We start from the raw sequence: 12,665 nt of genomic DNA, 5'->3' as shown, positions 1-12,665 counted from the left end.
ATAGTAAATATTTGCATTTCTCCACAAACAGTCCAGAAATTGATTTGCAAAATATAGATAATAAAATCAATAGCTCAATGTATTTGGAGAAAATATAAAAACACTGTTATTATGAATTTAATTGCTTCATATATATATGTATATATGTAGGAATGGTTCTAAGTATCTCCAATACCATGTCACAAAATCAGAGTGTAGCATTATTTCCCCAAATTTTACCCAAATGTAATTTGTAAATTTGTCAACTTTCCACAACTATTCTGGGTGCATCCTACTGTTTTCTTATTTTGTCAAATATTAATTAGGGATCAGCAACAAGGGAAATATTGCCAAGGTGCAAGGGAGGGAGCCAAGAAATGATTTGAATGTGCTGAGTTTAATTAATGTTCCCCTGTTTGCCCCGCATTCATGCATGTGTATGACCTGGACCATGGAGCTGCCGTGCTGATTTTCACACCCAGATCACACAGCAGACTGCCATGCATGTTATTTCTGATAACACGTGTCCCTTTCTTACTGCTCAGTTTCCCCCTCCCCATCTCCCCGACTATTTCACTCAGCACTCACTGTTGATGGGAACAGAAACCAAATAACCAATCAGTTAAACATGAACTAGGAAATACAACTGAATGAATGACTAAATTAATTTTGTCACTCTAAGAATATTATGGAGGCTTTGACCGCACCAGGCAAAAGCATGCAAGGGCATAATTTATGACTATTTGAATAACAAACAGAATTTGAATGTAGACATTGTGAGCTAGTGTTTGCATTCATCACGATTTGTTTATTTATTTATTTTTCACATTATAATCCCACCAAATACACTTATTGTACAAATAAAATAGATTAAAGCCTTAACAGTTACAACAAGGGTGCAATAATTAATTATTAAATCATGCAATGAACATTTAAGTTTTTTTTCCATTTGTTTATATATGTACTATCACTTATTTTATTTAATATTATTTCAAGAATTTGAGCTATTGCCAATAATACACCTCAACCCCATGTAATTACCAATTAAATCTATCTTCTTTTTTTTTCAAATAATATATAAATTATGATGTAGGAGAGGCAGCGGTTGACTTTACGATTAGATGATTCCACATAATCTTAGAGAGAGGGAGGTGCCTGAAGAATGGAGACAAAATGTGATGGTGCTCATTTTTAAGAATAAAGGGGTGTGTGCAGGACTGCGGTTACTATAGAGAGATACAATTATAAATTAAGTTATAGGATAAAATGGGATAAATGAAGTTATGGGAAAAAGTACTACAGATGCAGTATTTACTTTAAGAATGCTAATAGAGAAGTACAGAGAAGGCCAGAGGGTACTGCATTGTGTTTTTGTAGACCTAGAAAATGCATCTGACAGGGTGCCAAGAGAGGAACTCTGATATTGTATGAGGTAATCTGGAGTGGCTGAGAAGTATGTAAGACTGGGGCAGAACACGTATGGTAGCTGTGAGACAATGGTGCAGTGTGCTGTAGGGGTAACAGAGATGTTCAAGGTGGAGGTGGGACTCCATCAGGGATCAGCTCTGAGCCCCTTCTTGTTTGCAGTGGTGATCGACAGGCTGACAGAGGTTAGACAGGAATCTCCATGGACCATGGTGTTTGCAGATGACATTGTGATCTGTTGTGAGAGCAGAGAACAGGTTGAGGAAAATCTCGAGAGGTGGAGGTATGTGCTGGAAAGGAGAGGAATGAAGGTTAGTCTCAGTAAGACATAGTATGTGTGTGAATGAGAAGAACGTGGGTGGAGCAGTCAGGCTTCAGGGAATGGAGATCAAGAAGTTGGAGGTTATCAGGTTCTGGGTCAGCAGTTCAGAGCAGCGGAGTGTGTGGAAAAGAGGTGAAGAGACAGGTTCAAGCAGGTTGGAATGGGTGGAGAAAAATGTCAGGGGTACGATGCGATAGAAGACCATCACCCAGAAGGAAAGGAAAGATGTACAACACAGTGGTGAGACCAGTGATGCTGTATGGGCTAGAAACAGTTACAATGACGAAAAGACAGGAGGCAGAGCGAGAGGCCGCAGAGATGAAGATGCTAAGGTTCTCTTTGGCAGTGACCAGGATGGATAGGATCAGGAATAAGTCTATCAGAGGAACAGCACATGTTAGATGTTTTGGAGAGAAGGTCAGAGAAGCCAGACTGAGATAGTTCAGTCATGTATAGAGGAGGCATAGTGAATATATTGGTAGACGGATTCTGGCATTGGAGCTGCCAGGCAGGAGGCCCTGAGGACGACTAGAGAGGATTTATGAACGTAGTGAGAGAGGATATGAAGTTACAGGGGGCCAAAAAGTATTTAGTCAGCCACCAATTGTGCATGTTCTCCCACTTTAAAGATGATGGAGACCTGTTATTTTCATCACAAGTACACTCCAACTATCAGAGGACAGCATGATCTCATCAGACAATCACATTTTTGGATTTTTAAAGAATTTATTTGCAAATTATTGTGGAATTTAAGTATTTGGTCACCTACAAACAAGCAGGATTTCTTGCTCTCACAGACCTGTAACTTCTTTTTTAACAGGCTCCTTAGTCCTCCACATGTTACCTATATTAGGGGCACCTATTTGAACTGGTTGTCAGTATAAAAGACACTTTTCCACAACCTCAAACAATCACAGTCCAATCTCCACTATGGCCAAGACGAAAGAGCTGTCAAAGGACAACAGAAAAAAAAATGTAGACGTGTCCCAGGCTGGGCAGACTGAATCTGCAATAGGTAAGCAACTTGGTGTGAAGAAATCAACTGAGGGAGCAAGGAATAGAAAATGGAAGACATACCAGACCACTGATAATCTCCCTCGATCTGCGGCTCCACGCAAGATCTCAACCCTCGGGGTCAAAATGATCACAAGAACGGTGGCCAAAAATCCCAGAAGCACACGGGGGGACCTTGTGAATGACCTGTAGAGAGGTGAGACGAAAGTAACAAAGACATCAATAACACACTACACTGCCAGGGACTCAAATCCTGCAGTTCCAGATGTGTCCCCCTGCTTAAGCGAACACATGTCCAGGCCCATCTGAAGTTTGCTAGTGAGCATTTGGATGATCCAGAAGAGGATTGGGAGACTATCCTATGGTTAGATGAAACCAAAATAAAACTTTTTGGTAAAAACTTAACTTGTCGTGTTTGGAGGAGAAAGAATGCTGAGTTGTATCCAAATAACACCGTACCTACTGTGAAGCATGGGGGTGGAAACATCATACTTTGGGGCTGTTTTTCTGCAAAGAGACCAGAACGACTGATCTGTGGAAAGGAAAGAATGAATCGGGCCTTGTATTGTGAGATTTTGAATGAAAACCTCCTTCCACCAGCAAGATGAAAACATAGCTAGGGTCTTTCAGCATGACAATGATCCTAAAAACACTGCCCGGGCAACGAAGGAGTGGCTTCGTAAGAAGGATTTCAAGATCCTGGAGTGGCCTTGCCAGTCTCCAGATCTCAACCCCATAAAAGAATTTTGGAGGGAGTTGAAAGTCTGTGTTGCCAAGTAATAGCCCCAAAACATTGCTGCTCCAGAGGACGTTTGCGTGGAGCAATGGGCCAAAATGCCAGCGACAGTGTGTGAAAACCTTGTGAAGACTTACAGAAAATGTTTGACCTCTATCATTGCCAACACAAGGTATATAACAAAGTATTGAGATGAACTTTTGTCATTGACCAAATACTTATTTTCTACCATAATTTGCAAATCAGTTCTATAATTTTTCTGGATTTTTTTTTCTCATTCTGTCTCTCATAGTCGAAGTGTACCTATGATGAAAATTACAGGCCTCTGTCTTCTTTTTAAGCAGGAGAACGTGCACAATTGGTGGCTGACTAAATATGTTTTTGCCTCACTGTAGTTGGTTTTAGAGAGGAGGATACAGAGAATATGGTTCGATAGAGAAGGTTGATTCGCTGTGGCGACCCCTGAAGGGAAAAGCCGAGAGGAGAAGTAGTAGTAGTTGTAAAGTATTGAGGTTATTCATTATTAATTAATGTATGAGTGCTAAATAAGCATTATTGGACCATGATTAACCATATATTAATGCTCTTTGTGACCTTAAGAAATGTTTTGACAAATAACACATAAAACATATTTCCTCATTTGTTATTCATACGTGATCAAATAATCACATTTTTTAGTCACTACCATGCTACAGTACAGTCAAATCCCACCATATGACTGCACATCTCTTGTTAAAATGGAAAGAAAATGGAAAGAAATGAGAGAAAAAAATAGTTTTGTGGAGTGAAACAATAAAAAAAAAATCAGATAGAGCAAGTATTAAAATGTGCATGTGCCAGATGATTTAATTACAGTGTAACCTGCTATAGGTGTCACAAACCTAAGCAATATGGTGTCTGTGGGAGACAGGGCTCACTAGTCAGATTTTAACAATTTTGTCTTTCCAAATACATACCAATATGCTTGCATATCAAAAATGAGCTCAAGTTACAATTCCATCAGCTGTGCTGTGTCTAAAAAGTCTATACTGCTGTGGTTTCCTGGCAACAAATGCAGTTTTACTCCATATAACAGCTGGAAATTTTAACAAATACAATCCTGCCATTTCAGAAATTAGAACGAGATATCGACTAGTTATGTCACACAGTTAAAAGTTGTTAACGAAGTATCTGTAAACGTTTCATGGCCACTTCCAAATCCACAGGCGATATTTTGTGTTCGAAGAACTTCAATGAAAATTGCAGTGATGTGCCAAAGACTGGCAGGTCTAAACTTTCCCATTTGTGCTACTCCATTTTCATTCAGTAACTGAACCTGACACTTAGACAACAACGTAGAGGAAAACTCCTACTCCACTGTGTGTGTTTTTTGGGGCATGGGTGTGGCTGATCATCAGTCAGAGCACAGGTCTACCAGCATCTAGTGGGTTCTAGTTTATCTGGGGTGTAGGCTGCTCCATTACCTGGAGGACAATGATGGGGAGGAAAATGGCGCTGACCTCAAGGCTTCAGGCTAGACTGCTATTGCTACTAAATTTTGGTGTCCTCTCCAGCAGTGATCAGAGGTGCTCCAATCCCTCTCTCACCATGAAGCCATGAAGGGGGTACACACCCGGAGCTTTCAGTGGGCAATAATTTATGGTTATAACTTGAACCTGTTGTGTATGCAGTTGTCAGAAAAGATGCGTAACTTAACAGGAAGAGAAAATACACAAGTTGGTTCCAATTTGATCGGAGAATAGTGTGACCCATTTTAATTCTGAGCTAAAAAAATAGTACAAATAAAAAGAGAGAAAAAACCCTGGCTGCAGCATGATGTAGTTAACTCCAATTGCCCCTCCAGGAGAAATAAAATGTATCTGATTCTGATCATCTTTATAAACAGATTCTGCATATGAATAGTCGCTGAAACGATATTTTGGCATCAGACTTTTGGGACTAAGATCACATTAGAGCAGGAGTTGTGTTGCATGCAGGTGGAGGTTTTTTGTTTTTAAAGGGACCGTTTGGAAAGGCAACACAGTTACATTGGTTCGCCGAGGTTAATTGTTTCTAAACAGATAGCCATTTACAACATGTTGATGTGCCACACCATTACACCATAGCAAAAATGTTGACAGCTTGAATTTGAGATATGACAGAAATCTTGCAAGGCAAGAATTTAACTATCAAAACCTGTGATAGCTCCTTGTCAGTGTTCAAATCACTTCTTGGATCAATTTACCCCGCAGAAGTCACAGGGATTTATCAGGAGCTATGGAATGACAACATTGAGCTGGTTGAAGCTATTTTCTACCCGGTTGGTAACTTTCCTTTCACAACTTCCACTTTTCTCAGTTCATGCGGTGCCCAAATTCATTCCCTCGATGTTGAGCAGAAAGGAGAGACTGAAGAAAGGATATACAGCTGTAAACACCGTAACATTGCTGCCAGCTTCCCTGCCGTTTTCTTACTGTTTACCAGCCTTGTTTTTTGCCGTTTTCTTTTCCAGTGTATTTGTGACGTGGAGCGTGAAACACAGGAATGAAATATAGAAAGGGTCTACTGGCAATGAGAACAGAGTCAATCACCTTTGTTTGCCTGTAATTTTTATGTTGTTCTTTTCTTTTTTTTTTCTTTTTTTTTTTTTTTTTACTTTCTCACCCTCCTCTTTAGCCTTATGTAATTTTAAGTTTAATTACCCTAACTGAAACTAAGCTGTTGTGGACACCAGCCAGAGGTTGGACAGAGATATTGATGGCCTGCATCCCTGTTCAGCAGTAGTTTTACAAAATTATCCTGCTATGGGTCCAGGCACCATTCAGAGGAGGAAATGTGACTCTTTGTCTCCTATTGATGACTACAACCGACGATGCCTCTGTATCAACTGAGAAAATTCAGGCCGTGTCCACCGTGATCTGTCAGTTGAAGTATATTGTCCCCTGCTTCATGCTGTTCCAGACAGTTGGAGAGTTTTATTTTTTTTCTATCACTCATCTTTGTTAAACTGGTTTCTTTGAAATGTCCCGCTTCTTTTAAAGAAAAGAAGAAAAAAAGAGCATCTGATTTTCTCCCTGAAAATCCTTCCCAGTCACAGCTGCCGTCCCAACTTTGGCTGTGGTGAATGGACTGGGCTGCTGATGAATATAATGCCAAATCTTAATAACCATCTGTTAAATATCTTGACTGGTGTTTGCATTGTAGTCATCTGGACCAAATTTCAGCGCTGATTATGTCTCAGGATAATTTTTCTGGCTGGATAAGCCAAAATCAAATTAGAGACAGAACAGTATTATAAATGTATAGTGGCTGATTAGGATTTGTTGTTTTTTCTGGATAAAACTACACATTAATGGCATTTACCCAGGCTAGCACTAGTCTACGGCGGCCATTGCAGGGTCTATTTTTGTCACCGCATCCTTCATTTCAATGGGTCTGCTGCATGAACCCAAAATGCTGGGATGGTACAAGAGCAGCTCTACCAAATAGACATTACAAGTACATTCATTTCAAAAGGTGAAAAGGGTTTTGACGGGTTATCACGGTTAGGTCAGAGGCTGGATATTTAGCAGTTTAGAAAGGCTGCTTTTTTATTTTTATGCTCTAATGCTGTGGTCTGTTGCAGTCTGTTTTCTATTGGACACAGCATAAATGGCCTGTATCAATAAGTCTTTGATCACAGTGTAAATAACCCGCCATTAAATGTAACAATACATTTATAACAATATATGGTTCCAAATGCGCACTATCACACACAGATTCTATTAAGTTGAAGTTTTACACAGTACTACCTAAATGCCCCATTTCATAAAATTGTCCTGTTTTTTCCACTCTCAGTTTTTTATGTTTTTTTCCTGTCCTTTTAAACCAGATAAAACCATTATCTGGTATGCTTGTTCCCAGAACAAGCTTCTACTACTACCTTGTGCGGCAGGTAGATAATAACCACAACAAAATATTTCTCTTCATCTTTTTATTGGTATTTCTTTGGGCTAATTGGTATCAGATCAGCGCTTATGCTGAGAATCAGAGGTCAGATATTTGAATCATGGAGGAACATCTTTAAGGTCAATCTGGACCTTCCAACCTTATCATTTACACTAAATGCCAAATTGCGCACTGCTCTACTGCTGTTAATGTGGACTTCCCCCTCCTCTAAGCTTATCTCTCAGAAGCTATGAAAATCAGACAGACGCCAATTGCAACAGTAGTTATGGCTGCAGGTTGAGCCCTCTAATCTTTGCACCATATTGCTGCACAACATGGCTCCATGGCTGCCAAGCTGCGCTGCAGTACTCTCTTTATTGGCCCAGTGTTTTGGGACGATAGTAGATTGACCTGCATTGCCTTAGTCAAAATGAATTACATATTCAGATCTGTAAAAAAAATATTGCTGTTCAAAATGTGCATTTGGTTGATTATTTTCCTTGAAAAAACAATACCACATTCAGCTGTTTTCCAGACAGAAATATATTGTTGCAAAGGGGCAAGGGTCTTTATCTTTACCACACAGTCAGGCAGAAAAACTGATATATTGAACTTCAAAGACTGCTAAATCAAGGGTTAGAAAATGTGTGTTCAACCTGGGTCATTATATTAAATTTACCAATGTTTCACAAGTTTAATTGTGACACTTTTATCAGGGACACCTTAATGAGGACCGTTATATCGAGCTATAATGCCTTAATATTTATCATGAGGCAAATTTTACTGCTAATTGTCTGCATCAAGTTGCTTTAAGTTAGTGACTAATTATTTTGTGTCGCATTAAGTTCAATGGAAAACTTGTAACACTGAATAAGTATAATAAGTATAAAGTTGAAATTACTACAGATCAATATTTTCTCCACTTTAGAAATTGGGATACTATTAGGACTATAATAGTATACTTTGAGGTCTGACAAAACCCGACTATCGAAATGTTTATTGGTAGAGATAATGTGTTGTATTTGTTATAAATCTTTCTTAGTTGGTCTTAGTTTATAAATAGAAGAGCATCCATAGTTGTTTAGTTGCTCTTTATACCCTGTATATGTCTACACACAATATACGTCTGTCACAGGCTAATTCACTTTCTTGAAAGTCTTTTCAGTGTTTTTAAACATGTTAACCTCATTGTGAATTTTTTGCACCTTTTCTACACCACCAGCTATGAAATACCCTTATTGATTTGCATGAATGTGACAGGGTTATTTCAGCGTAGACCTAAAACTATAGCAAACTGGTCTTCTTCTGTTACTTTTCCTGATACACAACAACAGTAACGCATCACACGTAACACTGTCAACAAAGGCTCCTCCTTAGTCCCCAATATGACTAACAGGCGCTGATTCCCCTACCCCGACTCACCCACACAAATGCTTGCATAGAGTTTTGCCAAATGTCTGTCTGACTTGGGATAGAAACGTTTCTTTCTTTTGGCCTCTCTGTGTTCTCAAATTGTTCGTTCTTTCCCTTTGTACTAAATTTCTCCTCATTTTCACCCACAGAGGAAGCAGGCCTCGAGTGCTGACCGCATCACCCTGTATGGCCTTATGGTCAAGCCCATTCAACGATTTCCCCAATTTATATTGCTTCTTCAGGTATAAAATGCACCTTCATGTTTTGTGATACATTTTGTTTATTTTAGTCAACCCCTCAGTGTGTCATCAACTAAATCATGCCTAATTTGAAAAACTCAGGGTCAAGTCTCAGGATTCAGAATTTCCAATTAAGATGTAAAGCATCTGGGCCTAAAAGGATTTTTGGATATCAAGTCATCTCAAATTAGTACAAGAGCTATCACATGCATTTTTAGCTATTGGTTTAATCTGTAGTTTTATACTTCAGCTCTCATCATTTCTACCCTGGTAAAGATTTAGAATTGTTTTTAATTTCAGTATCTGCAGCAGTCTGAAATATCTCCTTCAATAGGCATTGATTATCAAGGAACTCAAATGATAACTTATGGCTGGGATCGGTCATTTAAGTCTCGTCCGAGAGCTTTTGACTTCAAAGAGAAAGTGCTAATACACTTATTTTTATCATGAGGGGGGATGGAGCTTACGAAGCTGAGGTGCAGCCCTGTTGCTGAGGGGCCATAGATGCAAAGGATCATGTGAATTCCCAAACAAAGGCGGGTTACATGTGTCTTTCACCTTGCAGTGTTGGGTCGTAGCATCTCTAAAGCGAGTCTTGCACTATTGGATTTTGGGTTGATTTAGTCACTGTGTACCCTTTCCAACAATTAGATGAGAAATCTGATCTGGGACCTTGTTTGGCAACAATGTTTGCCACAGATTATTTGTTAATGTGAGAGTATTACAGATCCAGTCTCCACTTCCCCAGTGGCTCACTATTCAGAGCATGACCACAGTGGCTTAGTGAGAGAGGCAAGACTACAAGCTAACACATTTTGCAACTGACAGTTGAATCTAACTTCTAACTGAGAGTTAAGAAGTCATGTTGACTTCCCCTCAACCATCTTTCAGTTTAGCCCTCTGCCTTTATTTATGTTGTGTCCCCATGGGATCATGCAAGATCACATGAGACTGCTCTCCCTGGCAGGGAAATATTGCTGTTTGTGCGATACCCCCTAAAATTTTTAATCTTGTGTCATATGCACGAAAGAGAGGAGAAGAAGATTCTCCTTGTGTATGTGATGCGACTTGAAATAAAAATCAGTGAGTATTTTAGACATCTCCCATTTTGAGCCTGACTGAACATTGAAGTGAGCTAACTCAGATGAATGGAACACAAAAACCTGACAAGTGATGCTAAGTTCTGAGGGCATGTTTTTGCCCCTTTCCAAATGGATGTCAGTTTTTGTAGCCTACTTTAAAACTAAAGTAAGTTTTAATAATTTCCTCTTCTTGATCCTGCAGTAGTGAGGCTGAGCATCATTACACTAAGACAATGATTAATTTTTAATTTGTACTCTTGCCGGTTTCCCTCCAGACCTTGTACATTTTGATGAGACCCTTTCATAAAAGGTATGGTGTATCAGAAAAGATATGCCGCTGCTCAAACTCATCCATCAATCTTTCCTCCATGTTACTGCTGATTTGATGGAAAGTAAATCCGAATTGAAAAGTCTGTTTAAAATTGGTGTGTGGAAAACAAGTTTTTTTCTGAAAAGGAAAAAAAAGAGCAAACCCAACACATTTTCCACCTGCTGGCAGAAGCACTGAATCAGTTTAGAAACCTTTTATGGAAATTGCTTAAAGAATTTAGTATTTGTTTTTCTGTTCTATCATTTCACATCCTATATGTACTGGGGTATAAAGTTTGACTTTTTAAATTTAATCGTGTGTTTATTTGCCTTTGGTTACCCTTTTTTTCCCCATTGACAATTATTAGAACAGGTTTTATAGTCAATTCTATTGTTACTACTTATGTCATCGCCATCACTTAGGACATGCTCAAGAACACCCCGAAGGGCCACGTGGACCGGCTACCCCTGCAGCTCGCTCTGACGGAGCTGGAGATGCTTGCGGAGAAACTGAACGAACAGAAACGGGTTGCTGACCAGATCGCAGAGACCCAGCAACTCGCCCGCAGTGTCAGTGATCGTCTGCTCAGTAAGGTGACGAGTCTAAAACGTTATCGGTCGGAATGGGCGCATGTGTCGAGCCGCATCTTCTGTGAACCCTCCTTTGGCTCCTTTTCCGTGTTGTGACTGTGAGCCAAATACCAATATATTAAACAGGTATATGGCAATCAACTCTTATCACTTTTCTGCATAGGAATCTAGGGAGGTATTTTTATTCAGATAAATTATCTCCCTGAAAGGATGCCCATTATCATCCCAAAACAGCACCAAATGCAATAGAGGCGTTGCCTCTCCATTACCACACTGAAATTACAGTCCTGCAGCTGCAGATCTGACCAAATGCTGCTCTGAATAAGAAGAATTAGAGGGTAAATGAGACATTTAATTGGAAACTGTAAGAGAGCTATCTCTTTCACCCTGTTGCTCTCTCCGCCCTTCGCTCTCTCTCCTGCGTTCTCGCTACCTTTCCTTCTGTCTATTCCCCTGCTCTCTCTCACTCGCTCACTTTCTCACGCCACTTAAACTTCTTTCTCTTTCTTGTCTTCTTTCTCCAGTATGACTGCATCTTCCTCTCTCTCTTGGTCTGTCTTATTCTCCCCCACTCTATCTCACTACCCTCCTCTCTTTATTTTTCTCTACCAGCCCTTGCTTTCTAGGACTCTGAGATGAGCTGATTCGTCCAATCTCCTACATTCCACACACAATTCCATTTGCTGCAGTGACACTGCAGAAAGGAAGCGGCCTCTTCTATTGCTCCCATAACCAGCCAATGAAATATTCATTCTTTGTCCCAGAGTATCTAAGTTGACGGAATAGGACAGATAACAATGTGACTGAGAATGTGTTTTGCACACATTAACGCACTCACACTAACTAACGCACTCATGCGTGATGCAATGCCCTCTGTGCCTATTGATGCTTGAAGACTTTAAGGGTGTATTCTTATAGCAGCCAGCCTCTTGGGGGAGCCATACAGTTTTGTGGCCATCAAACAGCAGTCCCAGTTAGACTAATGACTCATTTTGTGTGCTATTAGACTTACAGCCAAAAGCAGCTAAGGATTCCCTGCAGATAGAGCATCCGCTTCAGTGAAATGAATTGTGATGCTTTATGTTCCTGTGGGTCATAGAATTGACAAATTAGAAACGTATTATTTGTTAGAATTTCGGGCACATTACCAGGAGCTGCACTCCCAAGTTTTTAACCAGTAGGAAGAAATTCTGATTGTTTTTAAACCGGCATAGCATGCATAAAACTCAAAGTGCTGTATTGATTTAGACCTGTGTAAGTGGCATCCTCTGAATAGATTTTTTCCTGCATGTACCACGGAGTCCTTAAGTTTCTCCCTGCGCTGATATAGCACACTGTGTGTGTTCATTCTTCCAAAGCTGTGGGTGATCACTTAGTTATACCTTTCTGTGTAATTTTTGGCTCCCAGAACTGAAACAATTAGTAATTATAGCGCCCCAAGTGAATGGAATCATACAACCGCCAGTTAAATGGAAACAAAGGTTTAACAATTTGTATACCTGCCAATGAGACTCTATCATCTAAGATAAAGGTAACAGCATGTGGCATTCAAAAACCATAGTAACCAAAGAACACTAAGAAATAACTGATTTTAACAAATAAGAGAAATTTCACAGCCAACAATGTGTAGAATACTCCATCACACAATG

The 12,665-nt window shown here is 39.7% G+C and overlaps 1 protein-coding gene across 7 annotated transcripts in view; it reads left to right on the top strand.

The window, feature by feature from the left end:
• Positions 1-12,665, top strand: part of arhgef10la (Rho guanine nucleotide exchange factor (GEF) 10-like a) — a 154,621-nt gene that overhangs the window by 43,026 nt on the left and 98,930 nt on the right. For all 7 annotated transcript variants that reach the window (XM_086149999.1, XM_086149994.1, XM_086149998.1 and 4 more), the window contains 2 exons: positions 8,945-9,037; positions 10,849-11,019. In XM_086149999.1, coding sequence (XP_086006125.1) covers positions 8,945-9,037; positions 10,849-11,019 — 264 coding nt within the window. The remainder of the gene's footprint in view (positions 1-8,944; positions 9,038-10,848; positions 11,020-12,665) is intronic.

The sequence above is a fragment of the Fistularia commersonii genome, chromosome 7 (assembly GCF_037954325.1).
Source record: "Fistularia commersonii isolate RoL2024-O1a breed Wild chromosome 7, RoL_Fcom_v1.0, whole genome shotgun sequence".
NCBI lineage: Eukaryota > Metazoa > Chordata > Actinopteri > Syngnathiformes > Fistulariidae > Fistularia > Fistularia commersonii.
Note: the sequence above shows the minus strand (reverse complement) of the source record. Positions and strands in the feature narration are given on the sequence as shown.